The sequence below is a fragment of the Mastomys coucha genome, unplaced genomic scaffold, assembly GCF_008632895.1.
Source record: "Mastomys coucha isolate ucsf_1 unplaced genomic scaffold, UCSF_Mcou_1 pScaffold21, whole genome shotgun sequence".
NCBI classification, from domain to species: Eukaryota; Metazoa; Chordata; class Mammalia; order Rodentia; family Muridae; genus Mastomys; species Mastomys coucha.
This window is the reverse complement of record NW_022196904.1, coordinates 137852572-137873043: the sequence shown is the minus strand read 5'-3', so window position 1 is coordinate 137873043 and position 20472 is coordinate 137852572. Positions and strand designations below refer to the sequence as shown.

At 50.5% G+C, this 20472-nt stretch overlaps 1 protein-coding gene across 18 annotated transcripts in view; it reads right to left on the bottom strand.

Moving 5' to 3' along the window:
• The window catches only part of Nrxn2 (neurexin 2), a 115424-nt gene that overhangs the window by 64969 nt on the left and 29983 nt on the right, over positions 1–20472 (bottom strand). For 7 of the 18 annotated variants that reach the window (XM_031389441.1, XM_031389455.1, XM_031389451.1 and 4 more), the window contains exons 4-7: positions 19989–20018; positions 17633–17704; positions 12989–13290; positions 4071–4115 (exon numbers count right to left, since the gene is read on the bottom strand). In XM_031389441.1, the coding sequence (XP_031245301.1) occupies positions 4071–4115; positions 12989–13290; positions 17633–17704; positions 19989–20018 (449 nt within the window). The remainder of the gene's footprint in view (positions 1–4070; positions 4116–12988; positions 13291–17632; positions 17705–19988; positions 20019–20472) is intronic. The other 11 variants (XM_031389444.1, XM_031389445.1, XM_031389456.1 and 8 more) reach the window with 6 other exon arrangements.

Below are 20472 nucleotides of genomic sequence, written 5' to 3'. Positions count from 1 at the left end.
CTTAGGGAAGTATGGGCAGAGGTGGGGCAGAAAACAGGGAGAAGCAGCTTCTGGCAGAAAGATGGCAGCTCTGCTAAGCTCGCCTAGTGTTGTCGTGGGCACAGTCTCAGACGCAGGCAGTATTTATAGCCCTGCCATGAGTCCTGAACTCAGACTTCAGGAATTTTAGAAGGGAAAGACTTCAGGTTGGAAATACCTGTTCTCCATTGTCACTTGCTGTTTCCCATCTGATGAGTTAACTGAAAGTGATAAACCCCTCTGTAGTACAGAGAGGTGCTTTCTCGGGGTGCCAGCTTCCCCATCTGCTAAGTGGGGACAAGCTCAATCTCCTGCTTAAAATTCAGGCATTATCAAGTTTAAATGAAATTCAAAAATGTTGGCCAGGGGGATATCTGGTAAAGGTGCTTGCCACCAAATCTAATAACCTGAGCTTTATCCCAAACCCAAGTGTTGGAAAAAGAAAACCAACTCTTATAAATTGGCCTCTGACCTGCACATACACATACCATGGCATGCTTCCTATACACACAAATAGGTTAGATACATAAAAATGTAAAAAGAAAAACAGAAGAAGCCAGGCATGGTGGCCTTTAATCCCAGTACTTGGATTAAAGAGATCCAGGAGGAATCTCTGTAAGTTCAAGGCCAGCCTGGTCTAAAGAGTGAGTGCCAGAACAGCCAGGGCTAGAAAAAGAGACCCTATCTCAAAAGGTGGGGGGTAGCTGGAGAAATGACTCAGTGGCAATGAGCATTTGTTGCTCTTATAAAGGACAGGGTGCAGTTCCCAGCACCCACACGGCCGCCCCCAACTATCTGTAACTCCAGTTCCAGAGGACTTGGCATCCTCTCCTGGCCTCCTGGGGCACCTAACATGCAAATGGTGGACATATATATACATGCAGGCAAAATGCCTATACATATAGAATAAAAATAGATAGTTTAATGTAAAAAATTTTGAAGAAACTCCAAATGCAAAAGCTATTTTGAGGCCCTAATCTAACGCATGCATGAACATTAGCTTTACAAGCCAGCATTCATCAGCCTGATGGTGCTCAGCCAGTGGAGATATCTGGGCAAGCCTTCTCTCTTTCTACTCTCCTCACCAAGAGAAACGCTCATACTAAGAAACCTAATAAGTGAGTTAGAAAAAGAAACACAAAACTACATGAAGTCCATGTGGGATATCCTGAGAATCAGACCAGCGGAACCCATTTTTTTTACTTCAGTCTGGGCCTAAAGGAGCCAATCCCTTGGGCAGGTTTGAAGGGGTTTCTGAGCTCACACAAGGCAACAGATTTGTTCCCCTATTTGTGCGGATGATGCAGGCAAGTGTGGACCTTGCGGGCTCAGAAATTAGCAGGTTCTTTCTTTATCAGCGCTGAAACCAGGCAGGGCTGCTGGCTTCTCCACCAACTGAAGCAAGCCCTTTGTCTTCTCTCCTCCTCCACATCCCTGAAGCATTCTGAGGTCTCATAAAGTTATTTTGAGACTGGTTCCTAACAAGGGATTGCAATAGGATCTCCAGTGGGACCAGAGATGCCTGCTCCTCAGGGTCTGCTACAGGAAGGGGAACACTTTTCACACAACATCCCTGCCCCGATGACAGAGGGAACTGGCCAGTGCTTTATTAAGCTTAATGAAATTATAATTCCTTCATAGAGTACGGAACTTACTTAGATTGATCTTCACATAGACCTGTTGTACAAGCCAGGCAGGCACACCATCAGCCTGCTGGGAGCTGAAAGAACTGAGCTTTTCTGGCCTGGGCCCATGTGGTAAGCATTTTACCATGGAGACTTAAATGAAGGTTTGTTGGCTCCTAATCCTACGGTGGTACCCCTCACCCCGCCAAGGTTCGTGGATATATATCACCTGGGTTAATCTTAGCTCCCTCTCCCCAGAGTAACAGATTGGCTATCCAATGAAGAGAAAAGTTCTTTTTTTGTTTTTACTGGGTAAGTTTTTTTTTTTTAATTATACACATACACTATATATGTGTGTGTGTGTGTGTGTGTGTGTGTGTGAATATGTATGTAGATAGATAGACAGACAGATAGATAGATTTTGTGTGTGTGTGTGTGTGTGTGTGTGTGTGTGTTCCAGCAATCAGCTAACTCAGGTCATCAGACTTAGTGGCAAGCATCTTAACCAAGATGGTGAGCCATCTTGTCAGCTAGTAAAGCAAGTTCATATTGGCAGGTTCTCAAGGACAGTGCAGTGGGTGGCAACCAACCCACAAAAGCAGCAACTGCAGGAACAGCACCTGTGAAACGCCAGTAGAGAACTCAGGGCAAGAGCCATTTGAACCACGGGAAGGTATCGAACCTGCACAAGGTATTAGATTAGCCATGGCCGGGGAGGCACTGGCCACAGACACTAACCTCTGTGGGTGAAGGAAAACACACATACAAATGTGTCAGCAAAGGCTTGATTGACTCGGCTTCAGAGGTGAAGCCTGGTGAGGGGCATAAAGGGCTTCTCAGGCTAGACAGCCCAGCTTTGACACCTCCCTGCTCTCTAGCCTTCCAGCCAGGCAGACCTGGCAGGCTAGGCAAGCCAGGCAGCTGCCCCAAACCCCTCCCACCCCATGAGAGCAGACACGTCCATCTGCAGGGTCCCCAGCCTGGTGTTCAATCACTCTGCATTATTAATAGGCAATGACTAACCGGCTGCTCTGGAGCCGGAATTGGGCAGGCATGAGGGAATCCCATGGGATCTCACACTGCAGGGCCTGAGGGCACACACTCTGAGGCAGGCAAGAGGAGGAGGAAGAGGCCCTCCCAACCCCTTTCTCGGTCTTTCTGCCTGTCAGGCATTGCACCTGCACTGAAGAGCCAGCCCCACCATCCCGCCTCCATACAGAATCCACCAGGTCCCAGAACCCATCCAAGCTTGCAGTCCCCATTCCCACCAGCACTTACACATGCAGAGAATCAGCGGTCTCCCAAACACACAGCACGGCTTCCCACTAACACCCCTAAATATCACACCAACATTTACACACAGTCACACCCACACACCAACACACACCAGCTGCCTTTACACTGACACCCACAACAGCATTCACCAGGAGCGAGCCCAACCCAAACACAGGAGCTTGGCAAGGACAAGGAGAGCTTGCCCCATTCTATCCCTGCTGGCCTCCTCTTCTCACGCCTTCAACAGGGAAGGAAGCCAAGCCCTGTCAGAGGCCATGCAGGAGAGGCAGGGGACACAAAGGGAATGGGGCTGAAGGGAGAGGAAGACAGTGTGGAACACAGTGTTAGTCAGAGCAGCAGAGCGGTGGGGGGATCTGGACACTATCCCTGGTGGGGGAAAAGACCACTCATGCCATGCAAAATGTGAGGGAGACAGATCTGGGAATCCTCAAGGTTGGGAGGTAGGGGTGACAGCCAGCACAGGGCAGCCCCTACACTGGTGTGAACTGGTAACTTGAAGGAGGTCCCAAGGCCATCCTCCTACCCCTTTGGGGAACATGCCCAGCTGGCTGTCACTGGAGATGGCACCCCCAGCCCTCTCCCCAACTTGAGGGGCCCCTGTCTAGAGCTGACAGAGAGCATAGCATAGCGTGTCATGGGATGGTGTTTTCCATGGATTTTCAGGAGACCAAGAAAGAAACCAAATCAAAGAGAAAAACAAAAACAAAAAACAAAAAAACAAAAACAAAAACCAAGGAGCTGGATTGAGAACAAAAGAAAGTAATAAAAAACAGTCCAGCATCATGCTGGTCTAGCCAGAGCTGGCGCCCGGGGCCTGCCCCAGGTGTCTCAGGCCAGGAACTGCCAGGATGCAGGAGCTCAGGGCAGGGCCTGGATTTTCATTTCTCTTTTGGATTTGAGTTTGGATCAAAAAAAAAAAAAAAAAAAAAAAAAAAAAAAAAAAAGGAAACAGAAAGAAAGAAAAAAGGAAAGAAAAGGAAGGCGGGAAACTAAAAGAGAAGACGTGAAATAAAGAAAACAAGAGCAGTTGGGGAGCAAAAACCAAGTGAGGAGAGAAACAAAAGTGGGAGAATCGAACAGTTAAAAAACCCACGGCAAACCAAACGGTAAGACAATTAGAGTGATATCTACCAGATAATGCAGTTTGTTTACCATAGCGTGTCCAATCCCTGCGTGCTTCACCGGAGAGGGGGAGGGAAGGGGTGTCAAAAAAAAAAGAAAGAAAGAAAGAAAGGAAGAAAGAAAAGAAACAAGGACGACAAAAGAAAAGAACGAAAAGAAAAGAAAAATAAAATGACCAACTGTGAAACTCGAGGAGGGAGGAGTGCAGGTTGTTCAAACCCTCCCACCACAGGCTCAGTAGAAGTGTTCAAAGAAAAATCATAATGGAGGAAGAACGCACACACACGAAATTAAACCCTCTCTTCTCCCAAAACCTCCCCCAGCCCCTCCTCTGGATTCCTCGTCCCCCTCATCCCCTCCCGAAGGGCATCTGCAGAGAAGGGGAACAGTTAGAGACCTTGGTTAGTAAAGAAGAAAACAACAACAACAACAACAAAAAAAAAAACTGGACCAAGAAAGCGGAGACTTAAAGATGGCCGACATTCCGCAGATGAGACAGAAAGTTAGTTCGGTTTTTCACTCATACCTGGCCCCACCTGTCCCTGCCCATCCCTTGGTCCCTGGGTTATAAGCGTGTTAGTAACACACACAGAGTTGGCAACGGGGGAGGGGGTTTCCAACAGAATGGGGGAGGGGAGGCAGGGTTAAGAAGCAGACCCAGTATGCAGGATTAGTAGGTCCTACAGCTGAGATGTTAGGGAGTTAAGGGAGGGAGAGAGGGGAGCACGGGATGGAGAGGGAGTGGGCCGCTGACTCAGGAGTGGACAGATGGCTTTGTTGGCTGACTGGTCACCCGGATGGCTTTCCAGAGAACTGGCTGAGGAATGAAATAGTGCCAGCCAACTGGCTGACCAGTGGACATGTCGGGTTAATGGGTTAACTGGTTGGTGATAGGCCAGCCGGCTGGCAGGTTAGAAGAGTGGGCAACGCCCCCGAATCACAGGACTGGCAAGGACAGGAGGCGATTTCATTTGGAATCCAAAGACAGCATGGGAGGGGACATGGGTATCTGCTTTTCCTGGGGACAGAGGATGGGCAAACTGACCCAGGGATCATTGGGGGAGGGGGCTCCTCCTTCCATTGATTTTTTTTTTTCTTTCCTTAAGAACTGAAGAATGAGCCACCATCGCAGTGGGGTTGGGGAGGGGAAGCTAGCCTTCCATAGGCTGCAGAGGGCTCATGATGACACTATCCCAAGCCCTCCTCCCACTCCTCCCTCCTCCCATGTCCCACCCCTAGCTGACTCCCCCTGCCTGCCCACTTTGACTTGTCCAGAGGCCTATTAACCCCCTTCCAAATTCCCCTGGGTTCTTCAGCCACCCTCCCTGTTCTCTTGTTTTCCAGTGAGTAGCTGAGTCTCCCTTTAAGACCCTGGAACAGACAATGGTCTCCCAGGAACCAGGCTCCTCCCATGGATACACATAGACCCCTGGACCTCCACTTCCCTCAACTAGAGCCAGAAATTCACTCCCCCTCTACCCACAGAAAAAGGCACAGAGAAGCCCTGGAACCTAAACACCCACTTATCTTCTCCGAACTATAAGCCACATTCTACGACAGCATCTCTAAAGAGCATACCTCTATGTATTTCTCCTCCATTCTCCCTCCCACTGCCAAAGACAATATCCCCCTTCAGAATCTCATCTTCAGAGATGGAGGGATACAGTTGCCTGGTGCCCATTAAATACTGAGCAGCAGGCTTGAGATTGTGATTAGGGGAGTGGTGTTCTGGGGAACTGTTAGCTAAAGAGTTCTTGTAACCAGTGGCCACAGGAGTAATTGATTAAGATGATTAACATGGGACTCATATAATTAAAAATAACAGAATTCAATACTTAGATGCTAGAAGTGCTGAGTAGCCAATATTAATTATTAGGTATGGGGAAGCAGTTTACATAGCAAGAGAAGAGTCTAGTCACACATACAATGATTGAAGCAAGGTGATAGCCTGTGACGTGTCGAGAAGGTTTGTACTGACAGTCAGCAGGACTGTCATGAAATGAAGAGGCCAGCTAGTCAGAGCAATCAACAGTACCTTAGGGCAGCCAAGATGGTACCCCAAAAGAGTTGAGTTTTCTGATGTCATTGCAGCAGTTGAACAAGGTTGGGGTAAGGACACTACAGGTAAAAATCCAAAAGCTGTTCTGGCTTGTTATGGAAAATAACACAGTAGTAGGAGAGCAGCATTCACAAAGGAAGTTCCCAGCATTAATGGACAGAACAGTAGGTTAAAGCTGGGACAGAGGGGGAAAGGTGTGAGTTCAAATCCCAGGCCTCCTACTAATCTGTCAAGAGATCCAGACTCTCCTAAGAAAGTGCAGGGTGGGGACAGAGGAGAACAGAGCCCTCTAGACCTAGGGAGTAGAGGACACAGACACTGGATACCCACAGTTAAATACTAGAATGGAGCTTCCATTAGAGGCTCTTCCTGCAGTATGGTGGCTCACAGAGAAAGGCCCAGATCTAAAGACCTAGTGTTTTAGCCCAGCAAGTAAACCCTAGGGCTTCATCCACTTCTAGAGCCCAGAAACCCAAGCATATATAGAGATACCAGGAATGAAGAGGGCATCCCAGGCAGAGAGAGAGGGCAGTGAGCCATTAAAGCAAGGGAACTTGCTGAGGCTAAACAGCTTTGGAGAAAACTACACCCCATCTCCACCTTGAACTCTGAATGCATCCCAGCCCCACAAAGATGCCAAGAGGAGGGCTGCAGACTCAATGCAAAAGTCTGCGCTGAGGACAGCCTGTGAGCCTGCGCTAGCTCAGCTTGGGATGAAGGGAAGGGCTCACTCCTGGAGTCAAGAGGCTCAGACCATTCAAATGGTCTTGAGATTTGAGAACATCCAGGAATGTCAAAAGCACAGAAGACTACAGAGCCTCGGTGCATTTTGCATTGATAACAAGCCACCAAACACCTGCAGAGGCAAAGAAATGACATGGCTTTGATTCAGATTTCAAGTTCCAAGGCCTCCTAACTCCCACCCAGACAGGCTTGTCTTCTGGGTCCTATTTTTCTCATCAGAAAAATGGAAGTCATGGCTCCCATTCACAGAATTTTATAAAAATTCAGTAAAGTCAAGTGTGGTGGTGCAGGCCTTTAATCCAGGTATTTGGGAAACTGAAGCAGGTGGATCTCTGTGAGTTTGAGGCCAGCCTAAATTACATAACAAGTTCAAGACCAGCCAAAGCTACATGAGACAGACTCTTTCTCTCTCTCTCTGTCTGTCTCTCTCTCTCTGTGTCTCTCTCCCCATCTCTTTCCATCTCTCTGTCTCTCTGACTCTGTCTCTCTCTGTGTCTCTGTCTCTCTCTGTGTTCTGTGTCTCTCTCTCCCCATCTCTCTCCATCTCTCTGTCTCTCTGTCTCTGTCTCTCTCTGTCACACACACACACTCACACACACATACACACACACATACACCCCACACACTAGGTGATAAAATGAGACCCTTGAACATGAAGCTGCACTCCAGTGTTTGAGAGACACCCTGACAGTGTAGCACTAAACAGAGGCAGCACAAGCTAAGCTACTCTTGTGAGGCAGATCTGAGCTCTTTCAGGAAGACAGAAGGTATTCAGGCATTGTTTCTGTTTGAAACAGAGTCTCCGTGCAGAGCCCAGGCTGGTCTCCAACTTATGGCAATCCTTCTGCCTCAGCCTTCAGACTCTGGGAATTGCAGGCGTGTACTACAATACTCAGTGACAGTGATCATATGAAATAGTCGATCTGCTCATTTGGGTCATGGGTCCTCACTTCCAATATCTGTTCAATTGGGTTTAAGGAGGAGATCAAATGAACAGGCTGGGTGTTTAACTCTGTGATGGAGCACCTGTCTAACCTGTGCAAGGCCCCAGGCTCCATCCTCATACTGTGTCTAAAAGAGGGAAACGCTTCCTGAAGGAAACCAGATGAATCAGGGGAAAGAACTAATAGGTTCAATAGTTGCTGGTATTAAATCTTCAATTTGCTTACAACCTGGATGTAGAGATAAATAGTCACAAATATTAGCACACAGGTAAGATGCGAGAGGATCAAATACAAGTTTTCATGGACTCAACACAGGAAAGAAGAGAGCTGGCCTTTAGATGGACCAAGGGGTGCTTGAGCCACTTCAGCTGAAAACCTCTGAAGAAAAAAAGAGGCACAGCTAGTGATCATGGCAGCAGGAGCCCTTCAGCGCCCACATCGTGCCAGGCAGTAGGTATGGTAAGACATCCACTATATCCAGTTAGTCATCAGCAGTTCTTTCCCACTTGGCCTATGGGGAACTGAAGCTCGGGGGTTGCATAACTTGCCTAACAACTATCTGACTCAAATCCCAGCTCTTAGACTTTGCCAACAGAGAGTGAATGGGTGGCCTGTTTGGGAGAGCTGTGGAAAGCTCCCCACGGGAAGAACAAGGAAAGGCAAGTAGGCAAGTCTGGAAAGTTGCAAATCTAGGATCTAAGACAGCTGTGTGCTATGAGGATAGGAGGCAATAGGAACTCCAAATGTGTGGGGACTCTCTCATCGAGTGGGTGCTTCACTAGTCGTAGGGGACTTCGTCCTGGAGAGTCCACTCATGGAGGACTACATCCTGGAGGACCCTATCCTTAAGTTCCCCATCCTTGCGGACCCCATCCTTCAGGACTCTGTCCTTGGGGTCTGCATCATTAGTGCCTCCTAGACGTTCCCTCCTTGAGGATTCTGTCTTGGGAGATCCCATCCTTGAGGACTCCATCCTGAAGACTCCATCTTTGAAGACTCCATCCTTGAGAACTGGAAGATTCCATTTTTCAGGACTCCATCCTTGAAGACTTCATCTTTGAGAACTCCATCCTACAGGGATTCTATGTGAGGACTCCATCTTTGACGACTGCAGCCTTGGTGACCCCATCTTGGAGGATTCTATCCAGGATCATCCTATTATTATAGACTCTATCCCATGGTGAACTGATCCTTGACAAACTCCATTCTTAGGACCCAGAAGAAAATCCGAAAGTGTCTGTAATGGGAAAAGGCTCTACCTGAGCTGAGCAAGAGAAACACCATGTGATGTTTTGGTAGCCATTTTGTCTTTCAAGTTTGGTGTTGGCTAAAGATAAATGGATTTGTGTGTTCTTATGTGGTAGTTGGAATTATATGGTGGTATGAAAAGTGAGTGAGTCTAGGATTAAAAACTAGACTTCAAGGAACCCTCAGGAGCAATCAGTCGTTCCTGCCAAGGTTCCCCAAGAGGACTGCCTATCAAAATAGCCTCAAGAACATGTTGTGTCAGTAAGGATTCCTCTGGTCCCAATTGCTGTGTTCTAAGACCATCTACATGATTCTATGATGATCATCTAAACCAGGAGTTTTTGGAGCTAGCCTTTGACCCACTCCCATAATTAACGGGAGCTGATTTGGAGGCAGGCCATTCCAGAAAGCTATCTCCCCGGCCATTCCGATCACACAAGGAAAATAATGAACCTGTAGCACTCTGGATCCTGGCCGTCTTCCATGTCATTTCTACTTCCTTTACTCCCCGACACTGTGTTAAGGATGGAATCCATGGCCTTGTGCATGCTAGATCAGTGTCTGTCACTGAACCACACACCCCCTCCTGATGTCATTTCTTATATTACATCCTCTACCTACTCCCTACTGACAGAACTTGGGGGAAGGCTAAGCGTTGTTGAAAGCCACCTCACCCTCTATCACCCGTGTGAAGACAGCAGGAGTCTTCAATCCTGGAATGTCATCTGGGTCGTCTACACCCTTGGACGAGTAGGGAGAGTCTCTTCCCAGAGGTGTCTCTGCTATGTGAGGTCAGATGGTTCCTGTTGTGGGGCTATATTACAGACTGGAGTGATTACTCAGCTCCTAGCCGCTGCCTGCTAGGTGCCAGTAGCTCTTCTTGAATTATGACAACCCAAAAGAGTTCCAGACATGGGCACAGTGTGAGGAAGTGATGAAGAGATACTGCTGGAGCAACAGGAACAAAATCTCAGAAAATACAGATAAAGCGCTTGGCACTGATGAGGGCCAGGGCAAGGGCAGAAGCTCCAGAGCAGGGTCTTGTGGCTAAGCAGAGAATTCCCCAAATGCAGTTCCAGCACCTCTTGCACACGGGTATACACTGGGTTCTGGAGTGAAAGAAATTTCTCAGAAGCCCTTTGGAAAGAGAGCTCTCCACCAAGACCCTTAAGCAGACATTCTCTTTGGCCATTGTCCCTGCTTTTGAGTCAACATGATCTGCCCAGACTCTGAGCCATCCTATAGCACACTCCAGGAGCAGAGAATTTCCATCCATTATCAACTTGCACCTATGATTCTACATGTTCCAGAAAGAGATGAACATGGGTCACTCTACGCTGTGTCTTGAGGTCATGTGTCACTGCATCCATGAGGGTGGCTCAGCATTACCACAGTCATTTCCTTCCTCTTGGAAATCTCCCCAACTCCATGGTTGCATCTGGGGTACACTGGGCAGCCTTAATCCAGTTGTTTTTTGTTTGGTTGGCTGGTTGGTTTATCGAGACAGGGTTTCTCTTGTAGCCCTGGCCGTCCTGGAACTCACTCTGTAGACCAGGCTGGCCTCAAACTCAGAAATCTGCCTGTCTCTGCCTCCCAAGTGCTGAGATTAAAGGCATGGGCCACCACTGCCTGGCACTCTAATCATTTTTTAATTTGTTCATTTATTTATGTCTTCATTTATTTTTGCATGTGTGTAGTATGATTGCATGTGTGTGTATGTCTATTCACATTTGTGGGCACACTGCAGGCATGAGTGCACCTGATCCATGTGTGAATTCATGTGGAGTCTTGAAGCTGTCACTGGATGGTGCTAGATGCTTCCTCAGGCACTCTCCCCTCTGTTGAATAAAGTCTCTCACTAAACCCAGAGCTTGCCAATTCTGGATAGTCTAGCTAGTCAGATTGCCCTAGGGATCCCCTGTGTCTATTTCCCAAGTGCTGGGATTACAGGTGGCTACCATGACTGCCCTGCTTTTACAAGGGTTTCGGGGAGCTGAACTCTGATTGACCCTCACACTAGTGTGACCAGTATTTTTTTCCCACTGAGCCATCTCCCTGTTCTGTTTATTTGAAACAATTCCAAATCTTGTCTCAAGAAATGCCAGAGCAGGGAGCATGTCCTTCTCCACTCTGTATCCAGTCCGGCTCACCCTATGGTTTGTTTTTTGTTTGTTTGTTGTTTTTGGTTTGGTTTGGTTTGGTTTTTGGTTTTTTTTGTTGTTGTTGTTGTTTTTCTTTTTTTTTTTCCAAATAGCATGTGGATGAAGAGTGTGGGTTGCAGTGACTTGCAGGAGATAGCAGCAGCTGATAGCTCTAGTCCTAGGAACCATAAAAAAGGGAGCAAAGGCACCAGAAGGAGCTCGCCTGAATTACCCCCAAAAATGTGTGTGACAGCTGGACACATCACAGAGGCACTGAGCACACCCAACGGCTCCAACGGGGAGAACACTCAAAAGGCGCTCAGACTTGGAAATGGGGTGATAGGGCATGGGTGTGGGGAGCCGCATGGAGAAGGAGCGACTCCACGAGCATGTCACTCTACAGAGCACGGGAAGGGGGAGTACTAAGAATAGTGTACAGGCGCAGAACTGCAACAGGCGGCTGCAGGCTTCCGCAAAGAACGGTGCAATTAGTCACTCCTTTGTCTCAGCAAGGGGAGTCTCCCTTAGATCACCCCCGAGTGATGTCAAGTAAGAGCAGGTGAGAGGGATAGACAGTCAGCCAGAATCTCCAAGCTGTAGTGAGGGGCGGGTGTCCAGTGGGAGAAAGGAGAAGAGAGGAGGAACGACAATAGGTTAGAGACAGGAAGTCCAAAGACAATTCACTAGCAAGGGACCAGCCACCAAGCCCTCTGATAGAGACTCTGCAGGCAGAGAACTGCCTGGCTTTCTTGGTTGCAGCTAGCAGCGGAAAGATGAAGCTTGCTCTCTGCTGACTACAAGACTGGGGACCCAAGAGAATGAAGAACTGGGCCCCCACACACCCTTTAAGTCACTGCGGAGAAGGGGAGACAGGAGTCCCCAGGGACTACACAGGGGCCTCACCTGCTACTGAAGAGAGAAAGATCAGTGTGATTAGACAAGGAGACTTCCTAGGACAAAACAATCCACAGGCTCCCACCTGAGAAAGTGCTGCAGTAACTGCCATGGATGGACCCTGAGTGGCCTGGGGAAGAAGGCCACTCTTAATAGGACACATGCATCGTCTGAAAGCTCAGGGGACAATGTAGAGAATCATGCCATCCTCTGTGCAGGAGCTGACCCCCAAAACCCTCTTGAGCCCCCATGCAGGCTGGCCTAGCCAGCAGAAGGTACACACAGACATCAAGGAAGGCCTGGCTCTGTCAAAAAGGAAGAAAAGCAAGTACTCCCAGAGAAGCGGGACCAGGTGACCAGGGGGTCTCCTTGGGTTCTGACTCCCTCACCCACTCGCTGCCTCCAGTCCCTCTCCATGCGGCCCTGCCTCTGCCCTGGGAAAGCCCCGAGAAGGAAAGACCATAGTGTGCCCCACTTGTATCTCTGTTTTCCTCAGTGTGCTGCTGCCCACCCTACAGGACCCCTCCACACCACACAGCACACTAGGTCCTCATTCGGGCTCCAGCTCCCTCCCCCCAACTCTGCAGCAGCCTCCTGCCCGTTGCCTGATCCCTGGGCACCAGACATCAAAACCCGAGCTGCTCCCACCATGCTTAGCCCAGCCCTACTACTGGCCCAGGAGCAGCTCTGGAGCCTCCTCCTAGCTCAACCCCTGGTTAAGAAGGTCTCAGAAGCCTGTCACATAGCTGAGGTCACACCTCAGGTTCGTACTGCCCCAGTCACACCTCGCTGCCCAGCCCTGCTCTCTCCCACCCCAACCCAAGACATGCCTATGTCCTCCATGTATGTCCTGCCCCAGATAAAGCTGACCCCTGGCCTTCTCCCTGCTCCCCCTACCTGGCGCAGGTTTCGGGTAACCCGGACGTCGTGCCAGGCGTTGTCGTTGAACTTGCCATTGACGGGTTCCACGAGGGCCTCGAAGGCACCTGAGCCTAGGTTGATGACCAGCCAGACAGCCCCGGACTTGAGGGACAGGTTGACGTAGTCAGCCGACTTCCCTGTGTGCAGCATCAGCCCGTTGCGCTGCAGGGTGCGGAAGGCCAGTGTGATCTCATCAGTGCTGCTCTGGATCGGGTTGTGGGACAGGTCGTAGCAGAAGAACTCATTGCCCTTGAAGGTTGCCACAAATTCCTCCTTGCCTGGACGCCATGGTTTGGGAAAACGGGAGAAGGCTGAGTGGGTGGGGTATGCAGAGCCTCCCTGTTCACCTCCAGCAACCCGAGCATGGGTCCTGGACACTGGAGTCCCGTGGTCCCAGCTCTAAGCTCAGGCCCTCTTCCCCTCCTACATGCTGTCATCCTGGACCCCGCTGTCTTTGCTACCAAAAGTCAACTTCCCCCAGGTCCATTTCCAAAGCAGGAGGCTGCTAAGTGGCTCTCACACTGACAGCTGACAATTAAGCTGCCACAGGGCCAGACAAAGCCACAGGCTTCGCCAGTCTCCTCCCTACCAGTCCTCTCAACCTCTGCCACCCTGGAACAAAGGCATGTAGGGGAGAAACAAGAGGCTCTGCTGGCTTCTCCCGGGGCTGCCTCTCTAGGACTGCAGCACCAATCATCTTCTGAGCAGCCCACCTCTCCTTTCGCCTCTGCTTTGCTAATAGCTGTCCTCGGTACCCAGTGACAGGGGCACTCTCAGGCCTCCCCATAAAGGATGAGACCAGTGGGTCTGTTGTCTAGCCCTGCACAGATGAGAAGACTGGAAAGCTGTGGAGTGCAGAGGGACAGGGCTAAGATATGTGGGGAGGCACTGCAAGGGACAGGGAGATGCACCCAGTGACAGACACTCTGCCACATTCACCTGGGAGCTTGTCATGCTAGCTCTCTCTCCTCCCCCAACTTCTTCCTCCAACCTAAGACACCCCACACTGCCAGGCAAGTGGCAGGGGTGGGCCTGGCTCTCCTGTGTGCATGCTCATGGATGTACATGACCCGTGTGCACACGTGTGAGCGTATGTGTTTACGTATGTGTACGAGTAGACACGGCACCCAGTCCAAGTTCCTTTTTTTACTGGCACTTTTTAGGTGGGAAGCCACAATTCATGGAAGGGCCTTGGGTTGCGAGGGCGGGGAGGGGTCTACAAGTGGATGACAAATAAGAAGACCATGACTGGAAATAGAGAGTTAGGGTCCAGCCCCTCAATTTCACACACCAGAGCACAAGCCCAAGTAGAGAACCAGATTACAAACCAAAGAGGCCGGTGCCCTGCACCCAGGCAGTGACTTCTGTCCCCTGTCAGTAAATACTGATCCTGCAACCTCCCTAGATGCGTAGGGGGCAAACAGGACTGTGTCATGAGGGTCTCAGAGACTGAACTCTCTGAGCTTCTCGGGAGATGTTCTCAAGGCCCAGGGAAGGGCAGGCACTGAGAGATGGGCACAGAGGACCACTGCAAGGCACCTGTTCTCCCCTAGGAGCGGTCCCATGCCCAAGCACAGGGATCTCATTGCGGATTCTGTAGAACTCTTCTTCTCCAGCACACAGCCTGGCTCTCTCCCTCCAGGCAGGCTGCCCACACTGCCCCACTGCACCCGGATGCCAACACACCAGCTGCTGCCCCAGTGCCTGGCATAGCCCTCACTGCAGCTGGCAAGGCCTTGTGTCCTGAGGCCACAGGGCAGCAAGCTGAGGCGGGCAGGTCATGGGCCACTGGGACCATCTGAATTCCTCCCTCTATGTAGGGGACCCAAAGCGAAGGTGAGGCAACCAGCAGAGACAAGGACATATTTCATGGTGATGCGGGGAGCTCAGTGTAGATGGGGACAAAGATGGATCCTCATTGGGACAGAAGAGAAATGGAGACAGGCTGAAAGGGAAAGAGCGATCACATGGATCCCTATTGATAAAGAACAGGAGGGAACCCTGAGGGGACAGGTAAGGAGGAGGGCCAACCAGCCCAGAAAGGGGACAGGGACCTCTGGGGAACTGAAGCCAAGGCTTTCTGGGGCTTTATTGTTTCCATAGCAACCAGGCCTGCCGCTCAGACATGGACAGAGCCAGGGGGCTCAAGGACCAGAAAAGGGAATGCATTTGACCTTGGTTTCACCACCCATACTATTAGACCCGCCCAGAAGTCAGACCTCCCCTCCCACTCCCTCCCCTTCACTGCGGTCAAAGCAAGTAACATTGCTGAGACGCAGACAGAAAGAGAGGAAAATGAGGCAGCCACCTGAAAAAGTGATTGCGACCAAACAAAAGAAGTCAGGGAAAAAAAGGAGAGGCGGAGCTGAGACTGGACTGTGGCTGCCAAGGCGAAGAACAGAAATGAGGCCGTTCCTGAACTCCTCAGGTGGACCCAGGGGAGGAGACAAAGCCAGCGATGCTGCAAAGCCTGAGCTGACTGGACCTCAGTCCTCTTGACCTAGAAATGGACCCTGAATGCATTTAAGAAGAGGGAAGAGGGACATTAGGCAGGTGGGCAATGAATGGTAGCAAGAAAACTGAAGATGGGGGGAAGAGAGAGAGAGAGAGAGAGAGAGAGAGAGAGAGAGAGAGAGAGAGAGAGAGAGCCTTGAAGGAGCAAAGGTGGACCCTCGTGGAGGCTGTTACTCCAGGGATCAGAATGTGTAATGTGATGTGGCCCTGGGAGCTCCTTGGAGCACTAGCTGGATCTGAGATGCTCAAATCCTGAAGCGCCAGGGGGCGCTTCGCTCCATCGCCCACAGCGGCCAGGCCACAGTCAGGAACTACAACTCCCATCAGCACGTGAGAAACCACAATTCTAAAGCGCTCCTAGTGTAGGAAGGGAGTCACTGCCAATACTTGTTTGCTTCTCCATCAGGGAGTCTGTAGCCTCACAAGTGTTCTCAACCAAGCTGAATGTGGCCAGAACTGAGAGAGTTTCTAAGTGCCATGAAAGGGAGGCACACAGCTGCCCCCTTTGCAGACCCAGCTCACAGGCCTCCTCTGGGAAGATCTCCAGCCCCTCTGACCCTCCTGGCTCTGGGGAGCTACAGCTGTGTGTTCTGCTCATTTGGCATTTACTGCCTAGGAACATCTTGTACAGCTCCCTTGGGAGGAAATGTGATGTGAGAGAGAGGACCTGGGTGCTGGTGCTGGCTCCGCCAACCAACTCTATGACCTCAGCCGAGCTATGACGGAAAGCTCTAAGCCCAGCTTTCTCCTCTGAGAGATAAAGGAACCACCTGTCAGCCTGCCTCCCAGGTAGCTGCAGGAATCTAGAAAGATGATGAATAGGACAGCCCATGATCCAGCCCAAGTGACTCTGCCCTCAATGTAACTGTGAAGCGCACATGCTCACCCCTCCCGTCAGTGAATAAATAATGACTCTTCCAAACGAAGCCTGCGGTCCCCGTGCTCTTACACGGACCACAGTCAGTGAGTCGCTGGCAACAGCGACCATTCACTCATTTTAAATAATTGTGAGCCATGTGTGGTGGTGCACACCCTTAATCCCAACACTCAGAAGGCAGAGGCTGGTGTATTTCTATGAGTTCAAGGCCAACCTGGTCTACATAGTGAGTTCCAGGCCAGCCAAAACTACATAGTGAGACCCTATCAAAATGAAGAGTTAATTAATTAAATGTGCTGGGCTCATGCCTACATATATGTCAAGAGCTGCACAGAACATGGAGAGAGAGACAATGAAAATCCTGTCTTCGGGGAACTTGGGACCCAGGACAGACAGCAAACAGAGAGGCAGGATGTGGTATGACTGCTCCCAAGGAGATGCAAACAAAGGGAGAGTGTTCAGGCTGGCCCAGGAGTTCAGGGAGCTAGCCAGCATAGACAGAATGGCTGCTTTTTTCACGACCTGGCTCTAAGAGACATTGAGGAGCTAGAGAAGGGCTTGAGATGGTGCAAATCCAGTGGGACAGTAGGACACTAGCTGGAGGAGGGAGGTGACACCATGTGGCTTTGGCTTGAATACAGAGCCTTGAGAGTTGTCAGGATGTCCTGTACTTTTCTCAGCAAAGAGCCCTGAGAGAAGTAACCTCTGGCCTAAAAAGTGAGCTGGAATCCCAGTGTCCAAAGACACTAAGGGGTCTTGTGCTGGCCTCTGGGGCTTTGGCAGTTGCCCCACCTACCTGATGCCTGCCACTACATGTCATCGTGGTTCACTGGGACAATATAGGTGACACACACAGATCCAGATGTTAGCAGTTTCCCCCAGGCAAGGCACCTAGCAGGCTCTTGGAATATGATGGTACCCTGCCACTTGTCACTCCATCACAGCCACACTTTCTAGAGATGGACCTGACCACTGCCATAGGGAAGGCATCTGTGTCTGGTAGGTCATCGGGACAGCTAAGCTCTGGGGAAGAGATGGAGGTTGTGGTCCTTTACAGTAGGACATGGACCAGTGGCCCTGGGGTTGGCAGTGGAGAGCAGACCTACTGCAGGCCTGGAGGCAAGGCACAGGGGGATGCCATACACCTGTGAAGACCTCTGCCTCTCAGAATGCAGTTATCCTACAGCAGGGCAAGGGCTGGGCTGTCTGGGGACCACAGGATCACTGACCTTTTGTCGGCTGGTGCACATCGCCGGCTCCTCCTCTCCCGGCCCCCCCCTCGGAGAACAGTAAGGACCCTACTGGAGAAGCAGAATTGGGGAGTCAGGCACAGGGGCTTTGCAGCCAGTCCCATCCCAGTCTCTTGAGGTGATGGAAGGCCCTATCCAGGACAGAGGTGCTGCTTGCAGGCATGGGCAAGGGAGGAGAGTTTCTCTGGGGGATTCCCTGGCCTTCAAGGTCTCTTGAGAAGGAGCCATGTGACAATCCAAAGGCCACCAGCTGCAGGTGAGGAAGGAGTCAGTCTAGGGTGAGGAGACCACGTTGGGGCAGAAGGGCAGTCTGGGGACAAAGATCCTGAGCATCTGTACCCAAGCTTCCCCATCACCCCGTGGGACCACTGCCACATCCCTGGGGTTCATGCTCCTCCCTCACTGGGCATCTCTGCTCACATCTTCTGCTTGGTTAGAGAATACTTTTGTCAACCTGCTTTTGCCTGGCTTACACCTGTGTTACACCTCAATCCAGGTACCAAAGCCCTCCTGTTCGGTGACTGTCCTCTCATGGGCCACCTATAACTGCTTCGGTCACTGCAGTGTGTGCTCTGAAGGCCTCCACCTAATCTCTGGGGCTTCCCAGGCTTGTCTTTTCACCACACCTGCAGAAGGGCTTGGCTCACCCAAGGAGGTCCTGGCTAGACAGGGCTCAAGGGGATGCAGTAAATCTTCCTCAGAAATCAGTTCTCAGCCTCATTCCCTGGTTCACCACACAGGGCCCAGCCCCAGCACCCCCAGAGGCATGGGTTGCCATGTCTGGGCTCCAGGCTGGCTTGAGCTTCACCCACCCTTGCCAGTGAATGCACACTCTCTGGAGCCTGGCTCCCAGGCAACCAGGCCTACTGCTAGATCTTACAGGATGAGGAGGATTCAGGAATAAAAGGGGAAGTTTCTTTCTGGGTCCTTCCTCCAACTCCAGTCCCCAGTCCCCAGAACTAAAACTAAACAAACATCTGAGCTCTAGAGCCTTTTAGATGAGGGGAGACATCTCTGGGACCCTTCAAGAAAATATCCTCAATGTCCGAGGTGAGCCACAGCCGGCACTCCCCAAACCAAGGCCTTAGAGAAAAGAAGGATGTGAGCGAGTCAGCCAGGACCCTCCTCCTAACTTCCTGTATGGGACTTCCTCCTGCTTTCTTCTGGCCATAATTTCCCACACCTGCACAAATTCCAGGCCCGCATTTATCAGACCTAGATCCATCCCAAATCTAAGATCTTGGCAAAACTCCATTGCAGCCTAGACATGGTCCCACCATCTCTCGGTTAAATACACAGCCCTCTCTCTTGGGCAGGTAGAACAGTACGGGGTGCTCACAGAGGTGGATACAGAAATGGCAGGGAGGTCACAGCTAGAGGGGATCTGTCAGAACTCCTGGGTTCCCCTCCAGGTAGCTTAATGCCAGGTTTCCTCTACCCTTGCAATACTGAGATTAGATCCCAGAGCTTCTTGTATGCAAAGACTATGATCTACTACTTAGCTATGCCTCAGCCCCCAACACTGGGGTTTTGGCTGGAGGAGGGACTTAGCCAAGGGTAGGTACAAGCTAAAGGACAAGTCCCAGCCTAGCCACCTAGTAGGGCTATCATGCCACCTAGTAGGGCTATCATGCCATCTGGTAGGGCTGTTATGTCTCCTGGTGAGGTTCCCTAATCATAATAAGCAGTGATTTGTCTCTGGTATACTGTCATCTGTCAGATAGAGATAAGAGACTCAAAAGATAATGGAGGAAAGGCAGAGGGTGAGGCATTGTGGAAAGGGAGGATCCTATACCTCCAGCCCCATAGCTTCCCTTTTCAACCCATTCTAGGGACAGGAATTAAATGGGGTGTCTTCCACAGCAGCAAGGGAAAAGGAATGTGCTGCCTCAAATTCTTTCTGAGCCCAGGCAGGCCCTTTTCATTTTTACTCGCATTCACAGAAAAGAAAGAGTGAGCAGAATGAGTGGATGCAAATCAAACACCGGCATGAGAAAGAGAAAGCAAGATGTACCACGAGGAAGATGGAGAGAACAAAAATGAAAGGAGACTGGAGACAACGGCAGGAGAGTGTACATCTGACATCAGAAACCAAGGTGACGTGAGGGTGGACAGTGGACCCACAGGGAGGGGGGGGAATGGGACGGAGAGGGCCAGCCCCACCCCTGCCAGGCACCCCCATACAAATAAAGAAATGGCCAAGGAAAAGGGAAGGGAAGGAAGGAGGGAGGCAGGAGGGCTGAAGGAGAAGGAGGGAGGGGAGAGAACAGAAAAGCCAGGCACAGTCTGGGGCAATCCAGTCCAATCCAAACGAAACCAAAACTTCAAACCATACCTTCGCTGTTTAACGTCAGGTGAGCCGGACCTTGGAAAGGGGAAGGAGAGAAAGAAAGAAAAGAAGAAAAGAAAGGAAGAGAAGAGGAAAGAAACAAAGAAACACGAGTCATGAAATCCGCCAGAGAGAAGGGAGGGAAAGTTGCTGCTGCCACAATTTAAAACCCTTTTAACTTGTGACAGACATCGGGGGAGAGCCCCCAGCCCAGCAGCTGAGGGAAGGGGCCCGATGCAGAAACAGAGGGTAGAGGAAAGGGAAGCGGGTGTCACAGGGTGGGCGAGAGGTGTGAGCCAGAGGAGGCGGGCAGGGCATTGCTGCAGGGGAGGAAGAGAATTTTTTGGTTTCTTATTTTTTTTCTTCTTGCCGGAAAAAAAAAAAGAAAAAAGGAAAAGGAAAAGGAAAAGGAAGTAAGCATGGCACTGGGGCGGCTCTTCCCTTTTCCCTTTCCCCTTTTCCTTTTTTCTTTTTTTCTTTTCTTTTTTTT